The sequence below is a fragment of the Lithobates pipiens genome, unplaced genomic scaffold, assembly GCF_037356315.1.
Source record: "Lithobates pipiens isolate NorthernLeopardFrog02 unplaced genomic scaffold, aLitPip1_a1.2 Scaffold_18, whole genome shotgun sequence".
Lineage (NCBI taxonomy): Eukaryota > Metazoa > Chordata > Amphibia > Anura > Ranidae > Lithobates > Lithobates pipiens.
The window spans coordinates 248533215-248547966 of record NW_027507758.1 but is presented as its reverse complement, the minus strand read 5'-3'; the positions used below and the strand labels follow the sequence as shown (position 1 = coordinate 248547966).

Sequence of the window (14752 nt, the reverse complement as noted above, 5' to 3'; positions counted from 1 at the left end):
ATACGCCAATAATCATCTAAAAGGTTTGAGATGGAGTACTAGGCCTCGTTCACACGTGGTGTAGCAATGCATACGCTATGTGAAGACCATGTTTTACCTGCATGGGGGATGTACAGGTGTTTTATGCATCCCCACGCTGGCAGTCCTATTGATGTCTATTGGGACGCAGCAGCTGCACAGACACAGTCGCTGCTCCCAGTTTACCATCTGAGCACATGCCCTGGCCTGGATGCAGACAATGTATGAATTCAGGGACATGCACACACGCACAGATTTCAGATTGGTTGCATTGGCTGTGTCCATGGCAGCTGCTGCATCCCAACAGGCATCAGCGGAGTTCCACCCATTTGAAAGTCAGCAGCTACAAAAAGTGTAGCTGCTGACTTTTTTAGAACAATATAGTTTATTGAACAATTGACAGCTTGATACATTGCAGGAAAAGAACAAGTATATCCATCAACATTCAGCCCACATGGCATTGAAAAAAGAAAAAACATGTTGTTCTATTACATAAGTTCGCTATAGAGCACCGCACAATCCAGTGTTATAAGTTGGTACATAAGAAAAACAAACCATAGGAAGGTCTCCATAGAAACGTGAATCTTAACATAAAACATCAGTGTCAAAGTCAAAAACCCCCTGAAACTCGTGCAGAATAATATTTTCATTTGTGGGGGTAGGAATTTTTGAAGTGTCTGAAAAAGGGTTAGAAGAGGGAAGTAAAGGATCAAGACAGGAGGATAGGTGATAGAGGGGAGGGGGGGTAGTTTGAGGGGTACCAATTCCATTGGCCCCGAACCCGAGGTGTGGACAGAGATACCATTTTGCATATTCGAACATCATAATAACCAGCTTCGGTAAAATCACATTTACAATTAGTCAGAGAGATAGTTAGACGAGCTGATTGTCACAAATCAACCAGTACAGAGTTTTGCATAACCATCTGTAAGTTTAAAAATAAACCAGGGTCTCCATAGTGTGTGAAATTTATCGGTTTTTTCCGAGGCCATCGCCACGGTTTCTTCTAGCTTATATAGGAAGTCTACTTCTAAGAGCCATTCCCGCAGTGAAGGGGGGTGAGGCGATTTCCAGTGCCGAGGAATGATTGTCTTAGCCGCATTCAGCATATGGCGTACCACTGATCTTTTGTACCTGCCCAAAGAGTAGTTGGAGATGTGGAGCAAGCAGCACTCAGGTGTGAGAGTAATTTTGGTTTCGGTGATGGCCCTGATCTGTGCACAGATCTCAATCCAGAAATTCCGCAACTGTGGACAATCCCACCAAATATGTATCATATCACCCCCTGCCCCTCCACATCTCCAGCAGAGTTCTGACGTGCCTGGATACCATTTGCTAAGTCTGACTGGTGTAAAATACCAGTTTGACAAGACCTTGTATGCTGTTTCTTGGGAACTAGTGCTTATGGAGCACTTATGCGCCAATATGCAGGCATGTTTCCACTGCTCATCAGTAAAGGTTGTGGAGAGGAACCTCTCCCAGTCTCGTTTATGTTTGGTCGAGTGGTCTGTCCTGGTCGCCTGTAACCAACTGTAAATCAGAGAGGTCGCCTTCCGAACCGGTTCTCCCGTGATGCACAGCTGCTCAAACCATGTCTGTTCCCTCAAAACATGCGGTCTGTTAGTCGGGCAGTGTACAAAGTCGTGCAGTTGTCGGTATTGCCAGTGTGTAAAATGTTTTGCTCTTAAGTCTCTAGAGAGGTCCTGAAAAGACTTAAGCTTGCCTGCCTCTACGCAGTGTGCTATTGTCACAGGCGTCCCATCATTTCTGTGCGGGAACGAAACTGTAGTGTGTCCTGATGCAAAGCTAGGGTTGTGGGCTAAGGGTGTCAAAGGGCCCGGATCGGAGGCCAGTCCACATTGGCGTGAAGCCTCTCCAAAGACCTCCAGGGTGGGCCCTATCAGGGGGTGTGAGGACAGTGAGGCCGAACGGGCCTCCCTGGTGACCCAAGGCAGAAACCGCAAGGGAGTCTCTGTCAGTCGTCCCTCCAGTCCCACCCAGTCTTTGGATGCTGCATGGCAATTCCAGTCTAGAATACGAACCAGGTGTGCCGCATAGTAGTAATATTTGAAGTTCGGTAGATTAATCCCCCCCTTAACTTTTGGCAAAGTCAAGGTCGATAAGCTAATTCGGGGTTTCTTCCCGGCCCAAATGAAGTCCCTTATTAACGCTGTCAGATGTGCGAAAAACCGCCTAGGTAGTTTGATGGGCAGAGTGTGGAAAAGGTACAGTACCCGTGGCAAAACCGTCATCTTGACCGCCGCCGCCCTTCCGAACCATGACAGTGGGTGACGGTGCCAGTCCTGAAGATCTGTGCGGAGTTCATTTAGGAGGGGTTGGAAATTTTGTACATAAAGGTTGTCCAGGTCGGGTGTTAGCCAGATCCCCAGGTATTTAAGTCTGTGGTCCACCCACTTGAAGGGGCAGTTAGATTTGGCAGACAGCAGGCGGGTAGGGTTAAGGGAGATATTCAGAGCCTCAGATTTTTCGTAATTAATTTTAAAGTTGGAGATGTATCCAAATAGCTCAAATTCCTTCAAGAGGTTAGGGATTGAAGTGTGGGGTTGGGTTATGACAAATAGGAGATCATCCGCGTAAGCGGCTATTTTAAATTGCGTTTGTCCCAACGTAAGGCCCTTGATCGACAGATTGGCATTGATTGTGCGGATGTAGGGTTCCAATGCTAGGATAAATAATATAGGGGATAGAGGGCACCCTTGACGCGTGCCGTTTCGTATAAGTACTGGTTCCGAAAGGGTTCCATTGATTTTGAGCCGGGCCATCGGGCTTCGATAGAGTGCGGAGATCCAGGCCATCAATTTTGGTTGGAAACCCACCCACCTGCATACTGCAAACATGAAGTCCCATGCCACTCTGTCGAAGGCCTTCTCCGCGTCCGTAGACAGGAGAAGGCCCTCGACAGCATCCCCCTTCATACAATGGAGAAGGTTTATCGCCTTAACCACATTATCCCGCGCCTCCCTTCCTGGCATAAAACCCGCCTGTGTCGGCCCGATTAGATCGGGTAGCAGAGTGTTCAACCTGGTAGCAATAATTTTCGATAAGAGCTTTATGTCTAAATTGAGCAACGAAATCGGTCGGTAACTGGAGCAGGAGTTGGGGTCTTTCCCAGGTTTAGGGAGCACTGTGATGTGCGCTAAATTAAAGGAAGGTGAGGGTTCCTGGTGTGCTGAGAGGGAATTTAAAGCGCGGAGCAATGGTTTCGTCAATAAGGGTATAAAGGTCTTATAGTAAATAGCGGAAAAGCCATCTGGGCCCGGACTCTTGCCCGTTTTCAAAGATTTAATAGCCCGGATTAGTTCCGATTCCTCAATGGGTTTATCTAGTTCTGTAGCGTCGTCCACTGATAGGCCTGGCATGCCGCTGTTACGTAGATATTGGTCTATGATCGCACATCTCGGCCCATCCACCGTCGCCGGTTTGTGTGAGGGTGGAATGTTGTAAAGCTTAGAGTAAAACCTATGGAATTCCGCCGCAATGCCTTCCGTATCGTGTATTAGCCTGTTTTCCTTGTTTCTAATCTGGATAATGGTGTTAGAAGACCGTACGCCCCTCAAAGCTCGTGCCAAAAACTTGCCATTTTTGTTCCCGTGTTCATAAAAGAATCCTCGCCGAAAAAATAATATCCGTTTAGCCTGTAAGTCCAGTTTATCCTGGAGCGCCTTGCGCGCAAGAAGCAGGTCATCAGCCCGAGCAACCGCCATCGATCGTTTGTGTTGAGCTTCTAAATCCCTCACTTTTATAAAAGCCTCTTTCAAGTCCTGTTCCGTCGCTCTTTTCTTTTGTGCCGCCAAGCCTATCAGCCTGCCCCTGAGCACGCACTTGTGTGCCTCCCATATAGTTAAATGGGAAACATCCTCGGTGGTGTTCTCACTAAAGTAGTGTTGTATAGTTTCTCTAATCTGGTCTAGGATTGTAGGATCCGTCAGTAATGTTGGGTTAAGTCTCCAGCCGCTGGACTGTGGGCGTGAAGGTTGTAATGCGAGGTTCAAAGATATCGGTGCGTGATCCGAGATCGATCTCGTCCCGATATGCGCCTCTTTAAGGTTGTTCAAGTCCCTTTGTGTCACAAATAGAAAGTCGATACGGGTATACTTGTCGTGTACAGTGGAAAAGTAGGTGTAATCTCTGTCCAGTGGGTGCAAAACTCGCCATGAGTCCGCCAATGTTAGAGAGTTCAAGATAGTTCTAATCTTTTTGAGCTTACGATAAGTGATAGCGGACTTGCCGTCCGAGGTATCCTGGAGGGGATCCAACGGAACATTGAAATCCCCACCCAGGATTATGCACCCGGCGGCAAACCCAGCAAGTTCATCAATCATGGTTTGGCAAAAACTCACATGTGCTGTATTTGGAAAATAAACGCATGCTAACGTAACAGGGAGCTTCCCGACTGTGCCCTTGAGGAATAGGTACCGTCCCCCCGGATCCGCCAGCTGCTGTGTGAGCTCGAATCCAGAGTCTCTCCCTAACAATATCGAGACCCCTTTAGTCTTCGAGTCAGGGTTGTAGCTGCTGACTTTTAATAATCAGACACTCACGTGTCCAACAATGTCCATGAAGCCCTGCTCCTCACCCCCTCCACTTCACCCCCCTCCTCTCTGCGGCGCCGACATTCTAACTGTGATACTTCATATTCCAATCGCACACATTCCTGGATGGTGTGCTGGCAAATAGCTTCACACTACCATTCTAACTGTGGGTGCCCGGCTGTGGCTTCACAGGCGCACACTGTGCATGTGTGAGCTGTGCTGTGCGATGTGAATGGTTGGGAAATCTTCTGGGACCTGTGACATGTCCCAGAAGATTGCAGGGAGGTGAAATTTCTTCCGGCACCGCGGAGCCTAGGGAGGAAGTGGGAGCTGAGTGCCCATAAAAACTGGGTATCTGCTCCCCCCTCCCCCCCAAAAAAATGACATGCCAAATGTGGCATGTCAGGGGGAGTCACCATCACTTAAAGAGGAAGTTCAATTTTTGGGTGGAACGCCACTTAAATCTCTTCCTGACTGTGTAACACATATAAGCAGCAGCAGGAAATGTTGGCTTTAATGCCCATCTGCCACACACATGCGTACATGGTGGTCTGAGGTTGTGTGCTGAGAGCACGCTCCAAGCACACTGGCTGAGCCCAACTGCAGCGGTTGCATGATCAGGAATCTATTTCACCTTCCAAAATCAAAGCCCACTTAAAGGGCTTTACCTTCATTATTTGTTTATTCATATGATTATTAGCATTGTATACTAGTTATGTTTGTATTCTTCAAAATAGTAAAGTCTAGAGTGGCCAATCAGGTTTTCTGTTTTTCCTGGGAAAAAGAAACAAAAGATCTGGTTGGTCTGATCCTCTAGGTTTTCCCCCTTTTTTTTAATTAATAAGCCCCTATGAGATTATGGTTGTAAACTAGTAAATAGAATGCAGTTTACAGTGTGAATCTATAAACACAACAAAGGACAGGTATAGCAATGCTGTCTACACACATACACTTAAAGACTTTTCAGAACAGCAATATATACTAAAAAAGACCACTTTAGTAATTTCTGCTATTGCTTTTTATTAGAATGAAGAGTTACAATTGTTGAGGCATATTGGAGGAAACTCTGAATTACCTTATTAAAAATAAAATAAATATGTAACCTAGTAGCAATTTCAGTAACAGTGTTATATAGTTCATTAGAAACATTACAGGATAAATACAAAATTGTAAACATTTTATCAAAATAAAAATGTAACAAAATATTTAGCTACATAAAAGCTCTGACCGCAGAGAACAGGTTAAAGTAGTAGGAAATATTGCAGCAAATTCTTAAGGCTTCACTCCACTTGTGCGACTTGTCGTGTTATTTGGACATCAAAGTTGCATGACAAGTCGCAGCCCATTCTTTTCAATGACACTCGTTCAAAATGGGTGCAACTTAAAGTCCCAGTGACTTTGAAAAGGTGCCTGCACTACTTTGATGCAACTTTTGATGTGAATGATCCAGAGAGTGTAAGGCCCCTTTCACACTGGTGCGCTTTGCAGGCGCTACAGCGCTAAAAATAGTGCCCGCAAAGCGCCCTGAAACAGCCGCTGCTGTCTCCCCTGTGTGAAAGCACTCACACTGGAGTGGTGCGCTTGCAGGACGGTCAAAAAAGTCCTGCAAGCTACATCTTTTGGAGCGCTGTAGAAGCGGTGTATTTACCGCTCCTAAAGTGCCCCTTCCCATAGAAAACAATAGGGCAGCGCTGCAAACCCGCCTGCAAAGCGCCACAGCAGAGGCGCTTTGCAGGTGGTTGTAACCCTTTTTCGGCCGCTAGCGGGGGTTAAAACTGCCCCGCTAGCAGCTGAATAGCACCGCTAAAAAAATGACGGTAAAAAGTAAAAAAATTAAAATTACAGCCAGCGCCCGCAACACCCCAATTTGAAAGTAGCCTAACAGATCAAAGTCACACTCAAAGTCCCATAAAAGTCGCACTTGGAAATTATGCAATTTGGAGTTGCGCTAGGTTGAATGGTGCCTAAATGTTGTGGCTCCATTCATTATCTTTTTTAGTCTTTTTTTCCCCTTTATTTTCATATTTTCTCCTGGTGACCCAGTGAGTAACACACTGAGGGTGTCTCCACTCTGGATAGAGGGGGAATGGAGACACCCTTGGACAGCAGCATTGTTACTCTGGGGAGAGGCCAACTGTTAGACGCACTAGCTGATTTCGATGGACTTGATTAATAAATTAAAGTAAAAAAAACAGCTAATACTTTTTAAGCAGTTACAGCTACAGTGTTCTTCCTTTTGGGATAAAGGTTTTATATAAATTAATATAAGCTGATCATTGTAACTACGTCAGTGTTAAAAGATCTCAAAACTCTAATGCCGCGTACACACGATCGGAAAAAGCTCTGATGGTTTTCCCGACGGAATTCTGACGGGATTTCGCTCAAGTTGTCTTGCCTACACACGGTCGCACCAAATTCTGACTGTCAAGAATGCGGTGACGTACAACACGTATGACGGGACTAGAAAAAAGAAGGTTAATAACTAGTAACCAATAGCTTCCATCTCATAGTTGAATCTGAGCATGCGCAAGTTTTTGCGCGTCAAAATTGCATACACACGATCGGAATTTCCGATAGAAAGTTTTTCCGTCGGAAAAATTGGGAACGTGCTCTCAAATTTTTGCTGGTGGGAATACGGCCAGCTAAATTCCGCATACATACGGTCGCATTTTCCGATGAAAATCTCTCATCGGTCCTTTTGCCGGCTGAAATTACGATTGTGTGTGTGCGGCATAACTGTTACTTTTTCAGGGCAGCCTGTTTTGTTAACGGACATTGTAAAATAACAGACTTACTAGTCAGATCATCAGGTAAAAATATATGGAAAAAGCCCAAAAAAAGAAAATGAATGCAGCCACTACGAACTGGTAATCTGTAACGTAATACAATCTTGTTTTTTGCTTCACTACTTTAACTTCAATGAGGTCTTCTACAGACAGACTTACAAACATTGCAGTATCATTCATTTATTAGGACCTTGTAATGTTAAGGTTACAAATGGCGAAAGATTGGTCCCCATTATTTTTTTCCACCCATGTTGCTATTAAGAAGAGTCCTCTTAGCCTCCTGTTTTAGTGATAACTAGGCATTTTCTGTTTCTTTCCTCCATAATGCATTCTCTACATACTGCTTTTGGGACTAACACAGCTAAATTTACTGCAGAGACAGAGAAATTTGCATTATTTCAAGTACTGAATATCAAGGGGAAACATTTCCAGGCACAATTCTTTAGAACTTAAGAATGTTTCTGGAAATCCTGGACGGGTAGCAACAATGGGTAATATTGTATGCACGGTGTGGTTAAATAAGGCATAGGTAATTAACTTTATTTAAAGTACATTTTACTATAAGGGAGTAAAGTGATCATCTATGGCAGAAATAAGGCACCTGGTAGATTGGTATACTTCTTGTACATGCTTCCAATTTGCTCTCGATCCATCCAGCATCTATGCAACCCCCATTCTACACTGAATGCGCCCACAATGTGTAACAATATCCCTTTTCAGCTCCAACGAGAGCATTCTCCTTTAGCAGGAACTGCAGAGGATTTATGCAAATGCACGGCTCGTATACTCTAACCAGAAAACTGAAAACAATGTTGGCAGCTCGTGATTGAGCTCAGAGTCACTTGGTTTCTTGCCATACAGTGCTGCAAACCCTCATGGTTCATATTCATTGCATAACAACCTCTCCTGTCACCTACTAAATGATATACTCAACAACAAAGCTAAACGCCATGAGGTGTATTTATCAAAAATTTGCAGAGGTATTCATCCTGTGAAACTGTATGTACATACTTTCTGTGTGAATAGGGGAAAATTCAAACAAGCTATTTTCTCTCCAGGTTGAAAGTTAGTCTTTCATAAAAACAAAACAAAAAAAGTTGGCCATAAAAATACCACATTATGGCCACTAGATGAAGCTGACAATTGCAGAAAATGTGTATTTATTTCCTATAAGCGCAAACTTCATCTGCTGGCCTTAACCTTCAGTCCTCGACACTGCGTCGCTTTAACTGACAATTGCGCGGTCATGCGACGTTACACCCAAACAAAATTGACTTCCTTTTTTCCCACAAATAGAGCTTTCTTTGGTGGTATTTGATCACCTCTGCGGTTTTTATTTTTTGCGCTATAAACAAAAAAAAGCGACAATTTTGAAAAAAAATCATTATTTTTTTACTTTTTACTATAATAAATATCCCCTAAAAATATATATAAAAAACTATTTTTTTTCCTCAGTTTAGGCCAATATGTAGACAAAGAGAAAGGAAAGTGGTCAGCGGGACTTTAAATGAGGTGTTGTTCCAATATGCCAATATGTATTCTTCTACAGGCATACCCCACTTTTAAGTACACAATGGGGTTTATTTACTAAAGCTGGAAAGGGCAAAAGCATAGAATCCAATGAGCTTCTAACCTCGGCTTGTTCAATTAAGCTTTGGTAATAAAACCTGGAAGCTCATTGGTTTCTATGCAGAAGTGAGCCTAATTTGGCACTTTCCAGCTTTAGTAAATAAATCCCATTGTGTACATAAAAGTGGGGTATGCCTGTACATATTTTTGGTAAAAAAAAAAAATCGCAATAAGCGTATATCGTTTGGTTTGCGCAAAAGTTATAGCGTCTACAAAACAGGGGATATTTTTATGGCATTTTTATTATTAATTTTTTTTTTACTAGTAATGGCGATTTTTATTGGAACTGCGACATAATAGTGGACACATTGGACAATTTTTGGGACCATTGGCATTTATACAGCTATCAGTGCTATAAAAATGCATTGATTACTGTAAAAATGTCACTGGCAGGCAAGGGGTTAACACTAGGGGCGATCAAGGGGTTAATTGTGTTCCCTATGTGTGTGTTCTAACTGAAGGGGGGAGTGGACTATGTAGGGGAGATGTCAGATCGCCGTTCATTCTCTGTATGAACAGACGATCTGTCTCTTCTCCCTTAAGAGAACCGAGATATCTCTGTTTACACACACAGATAGCAGTTCTTGGTGTGCCCTGAGAGATTGCGGGAGCCCGACAGTGAACGCGACTGCCTGACACTCGCACTGGCTCCATGGGCGAGTGCCCCTAGTGGCCAAAAAAGGAAGTGACGTAACATGACGACGATTTGTGCACTAAAGCCATGTTGCCACAGTAAGACTGCGGTGGCTAGTTGGCAAGCGGTTAATGCTGTATGTTTGTTCCTGCTTCACCTGGAAAGAAAATAGCACAATAACATTTACATTTGTCCTGATTCACACAGAATGGATGTACATGCACTTTCACATCACGTATAGCTATTTCTTTATATTTATATCCCAAAATGTTATAATCAGAGGCAACCAATGAGAGTTCAATTTACTGAAGCATGACCAGTATAAAAGGTATTCTTACCGGTACACTGTTTTATTAAACAACCTAATAATGATTTATTTGAGCAGTTTAGACTTGCAGTAAAGAGACTAAGGCCTGATTCACATCTATGCAGGTTGCAGATTGCATATTCAAGGTGCATTTTGCATTTTTTAAATACAAGTTTTTGATCCATTGAAGTCTATGGAACCAAAAACCATAAAAAAAAAAAAAAAGTCCCTGGCCCTTTCCATAAAATGAACAGAGGTGAAGGTGACCCATAGGAAACCATGTTAAATGGACTGTAGTGTGTTTCTGCAAAACTGAAAACGCACGAAAAAATGCATAGGTGTGAACCAGGCCTGAAGGAGGTAGGTGGTGCATAGTAACATAAAGGGGATTCTTTCTGGCTCTGAGGTCAAGTCACAAATTTCTGTTAACGGCATTCAAGATTCAAGGCACCTTACAAAAAAAAAAAAAAACACTGTATGGTATCAACACAGCAAAGTGTACAAAACCCTTATAGTAAAAAAGTAAGAAAGGCAAGTAAGAAAAATGACTAAAACTAAAGAACCTGTACTGAGACAAAAACAGGGTTCGACATTGTTGGCCTACTTCTAAGTTAGTCGCCTAGCCATTGCTGACTTTTCTGAGTAGTACATGCAGGCAGATATAGGCTGGATTTACACCTAGGCAGTTTTAGTGCTTTTTGCATTTTGCAGATTTTCACTACAGTCCATTTAACATGGTTTCCTATGGAACACGTTCTGTAGAGCAAATCTGCAAAATGCAAAAAGCACTAAAAATGCATAGGTGTGAATCCAGCCTAAAAAGATGGAGTAAAACCAGCGCTCTTTATCTGCAAATTTAATTCAGGTCAGTGTGAGAAAATATTGAAGCCTTTGGATCAGCATGACCACCAGGAAATGAGCATGTTCAGGAGGTCAGCAATAGCAGCCCTGTCTTCTCTCTGTACAGGCTTTGGGAAATTTAATATGATGCCGGTACAATTTGAATACATGCCCTGGAAAATTGATATTTCATGCTTTTTTCAGACCAGTCTATGGGATCACTTCAGATGTATATTATTAATGTATGGAGATCTTTTGTATAGGCTTTTACTGTTTTGCCAGCAACCAAATCTCATTGTGTCTATTTAACAGTTTAAATGGGCTGTCATAGCCAGCAGTGTAGTAGACATTCTCGTCAAAAGCTTTTCCATCCCGTTTCAAGCATTCGGAGAGCTGTAGGATCTGCTCCTGGTTTTTTGCTGCATTAGTGAACCCTCCAAAGGACCTTTAAAGAAATATAGTGATGGGTTAATATCATTTGCTTTAAACATCCAACTATCCCACTCTTTATAAATCACTCCCAAGGCTGAAAGGCAAACTACAATAGTTTAGGCTCTTTTTTTTCCAAGTGATGTGTCATCTCAGTCTCTTTACATACAGTATAAGACTGCAGTCCACAAACATTCACTATCAAATTTAACTGAACTTGAGCAGTTGGGCAAATATCGCAAAGTCTAGATGTGCAAAGTAGAGACATATCCCAACAGACTAAAGGCTGTAATTGAAGCCAAAGTTAGTTTCAAGAAAATACTCACATAATGGGGGTAATCCTTTTTCCAACTCAGTAATTCTGTTTTTGAATTTTTTATTAATTTTTTCTGACATGTTGGTGTTATATCTTTCACTTGGATGTTAGAAGTTGGCACTAATAAATACATGTGGATTTAACAAAAAATGTGTGTCTTAATTTCAGGCTGCAAAGCCACAAAATGTGATTATTTTAAAAGGTGGTGATTCTTTTCTATACCCACTGTGTGTGTGTGCGCGCGCGCGTGTGTATATATATTATATATATATATATATATATATATATATATATATATATATATATATATATATATATATTTATATTAGTTGTCTAGCTTTTGATGAGAAAGCAGGGTACATTTTATACAGGCATACCCCACTTTTAAAGTGGGAGTCCGCCGGGAGTTCCGCCGTTTTTGGTTTTTTTTAAGCCAGCAGCTACAAATACTGCAGCTGCTGACTTTTAAAATAAGGACACTTACCCGCCCAGCGCGCCCGCGATGTCGGCACCTGAAGCCGATCTCTCGATCGTCTCTCGGGTGCTGCCGCCGCCATCTTGGGTATGGGAATCAGGAAGTGGAGCCTTTCGGCTTCATTTGGGTTCCCTACTGCGCATTTGCGCGAGTCGCGCTGCGCAATAAGGATGGCCCCGCTGTCTCTGGGATCCGTGTGTTTCCCTGTAGGCAGCGGGGGACTTTCCGCAGATAGCTATGCCGGAAGTGGGTGCAGATACCTGTACTGTACAGGTTCCTGCACCCCCTCCCCCCTGAAAGGTGCCAATTGTGGTGTCGGAGGGGGGGGAGGATTCCAATGAGCAGAAGGTCCACTTTAGGGTGGACCTCCGCTTTAAGTACACAATGGGGTTTATTTACTAAAGCTGGAGAGTGCAAAATCAGGCTCACTTCTGCATAGAAACCAATGAGCTTCCAGGTTTTATTATCAAAGCTAAACTGAAAAATCTGGGGTTAGAAGCTCATTGGTTTCTATGTAGAAGTGAGCCTGATTTTGCACTTTCCAGCTTTAGTAAATAAACCCCATTGTGTTCTTACAAGTAGGGTATGCCTGTATAGCTGCCATAACCCCAGTATCCTCTTCTTTAGTGGGCGGTCCTCCTTCAGATAAAAGTTGCCTCTGCGGCGGATTTTCTACGAGATCACTTTTATCGGGGTCGGGAATGGGGCCCCCACCCACCGCGCTCCGGTGGTCACCGCCGCTTATCGGAGCCACCGGTAGTAGCAGAGGCAATCGCGTTCTCTCCTCTGTTTGGATGGCTGCCGAGTGAGGGGAAGATGACCCTATGGGCGTCCGCACCAGGGGGCAAGGGGGGTCAAGTGCCCCCCCTGGAATCCCCAAGGTGAGTCCGCCGGTGGCTGCATCCTCCGCTCTCTCCTCTGGATCACAGAGCGGGCTGCCTGTGTGTTCGGCGGCCGCTCTGTAACATGGCCCCGCCCACCCCCCCAGACCTGCTTGTGTGATAGTAGAGAGAATCAACATTCCGCCTATCACACGAGCCAGTCTGGGGGGGTGGGGCCATGTTACAGAGCGACCGCCGCCGTACACAGCCAGCCAGCACTTTTATCCATAGGAGGAGATGCTGCAGGTACAGCCCGCCCTGTGTGCCACAGTGCCTGGATAGGAGGATGGGGGGGGCTGCAGGGGGTCTCTTATCCAACTTATTTTACTGTCCCCAGTTCACCTTGTGCTCCCTGCCCCCCCCCCAGTGCTCTCCCCCACCACACTCTCCTGCCCCCCCAGTGCTCTCCTCCACCACACTCTCCTGCCCCCCCCCCCCAGTGCTCTCCTCCACCACACTCTCCTGCCCCCCCCCAGTGCTCTCCTCCACCACACTCTCCTGCCCCCCCCCCCCGTGCTCTCCTCCACCACCACACTCTCCTGCCCCCCCGTGCTCTCCTCCACCACCACACTCTCCTGCCCCCCCCCCGTACTCTCCTCCACCACACTCTCCTGCCCCACCCCCAGTGCTCTCCTCCACCACACTCTCCTGCCCCCCCCAGTGCTCTCCTCCACCACTCTCCTGCCCCCCCCAGTGCTCTCCTCCACCACCACACTCTCCTGCCCCCCCCCCAGTGCTCTCCTCCACCACCACACTCTCCTGTCTCTCCCCAGTGCTCCCCTCCACCACCGCACTCTCCTGCCCCCCCCCAGTGCTCTTCTCCACCACCACACTCTCCTGCCCCCCCCCAGTGCTTTTCTCCACCACCACACTCTCCTGCCCCCCCCCCCAGTGCTCTCCTCCACCACACTCTCCTGCCCCCCCGTGCTCTCCTCCACCACCACAATCTCCTGCCCCCCCAGTGCTCTCTTCCACCACCACACTCTCCTGCCCCCCCCCGTGCTCTCCTCCACCGCCACACTCTCCTGCCCCTCCCCAGTGCTCTCCTCCACCACCACACTCTCCTGCCTCCCCCCAGTGCTCTCCTCCACCACCACACTCTCCTGCCCCCCCCCAGTGCTCTCCTCCACCACCACAATCTCCTGCCTCCCCCCCAGTGCTCTCCTCCACCACCACACTCTCCTGCCCCTCCCCCCAGTGCTCTCCTCCACCACTGCACTCTCCTGCCCCCCAGTGCTCTCCTCCACCACCACACTCTCCTGCCCCCCCAGTGCTCTCCTCCACCACCACACTCTCCTGCACCCCCCCCCCCAGTGCTCTCCTCCACCACCACACTCTCCTGCCCCCCCCAGTTCTCTCCTCCCCTGTTCTTGCTGCCCCCCCCCGCTCTCCCCCTCCTTCTCTAGCCACCATCCCAGTGCTCCCCACTCCCCCCGTTAATCCCCCAGTGCCCCCCACAGTGCTCTCCCCCTTGTCCCCCCCCCCCAGTACTCTCCTCCACCACACTCTCCTGCCCCCCCCCCCCACAGTTTTCTCCTCCCCTGTTCTTGCTGCCCCCCCTGCTCTCCAGCTCTCCCCATTCTTCTCTAGCCACCATCCCAGTGCTCCCCCCCCTGTCCCCCCCCCCCAGTGCTCTCCCCCCTGTTCCCCCCAGTGCTCTCCACTCCGCCCAGTGCTCCCCCTGTTCCCCCCCACAGTGCTCTCCACTCCCCCCAGTCCTCTCCCCTCCGTGCTCTCCCACTGTTCTCCTCCCCAGTGCTCTCCCCCTGTTCTTTCCCCCACAGTGCTCTCCACTCGCTCCAGTGCTCTCCCCCCTGTTCTCCCCCCCACTGCTCTCCCCCAGTGCTCTTCCCCCCCCCAGTGCTCTTCCCCCCCCAGTGCTCT

General features: G+C 46.4%; 1 protein-coding gene across 2 annotated transcripts in view; it reads right to left on the bottom strand.

Annotated features, from left to right (window-relative positions):
* Positions 1-5566: 5566 nt before the first annotated feature.
* The window catches only part of HEBP2 (heme binding protein 2), a 29225-nt gene continuing 20039 nt past the window's right edge, over positions 5567-14752 (bottom strand). For both annotated transcript variants that reach the window (XM_077486768.1, XM_077486769.1), the window contains exon 5: positions 5567-11212. In XM_077486768.1, coding sequence (XP_077342894.1) covers positions 11035-11212 — 178 coding nt within the window. In that variant the 3' untranslated portion in view covers positions 5567-11034. The remainder of the gene's footprint in view (positions 11213-14752) is intronic.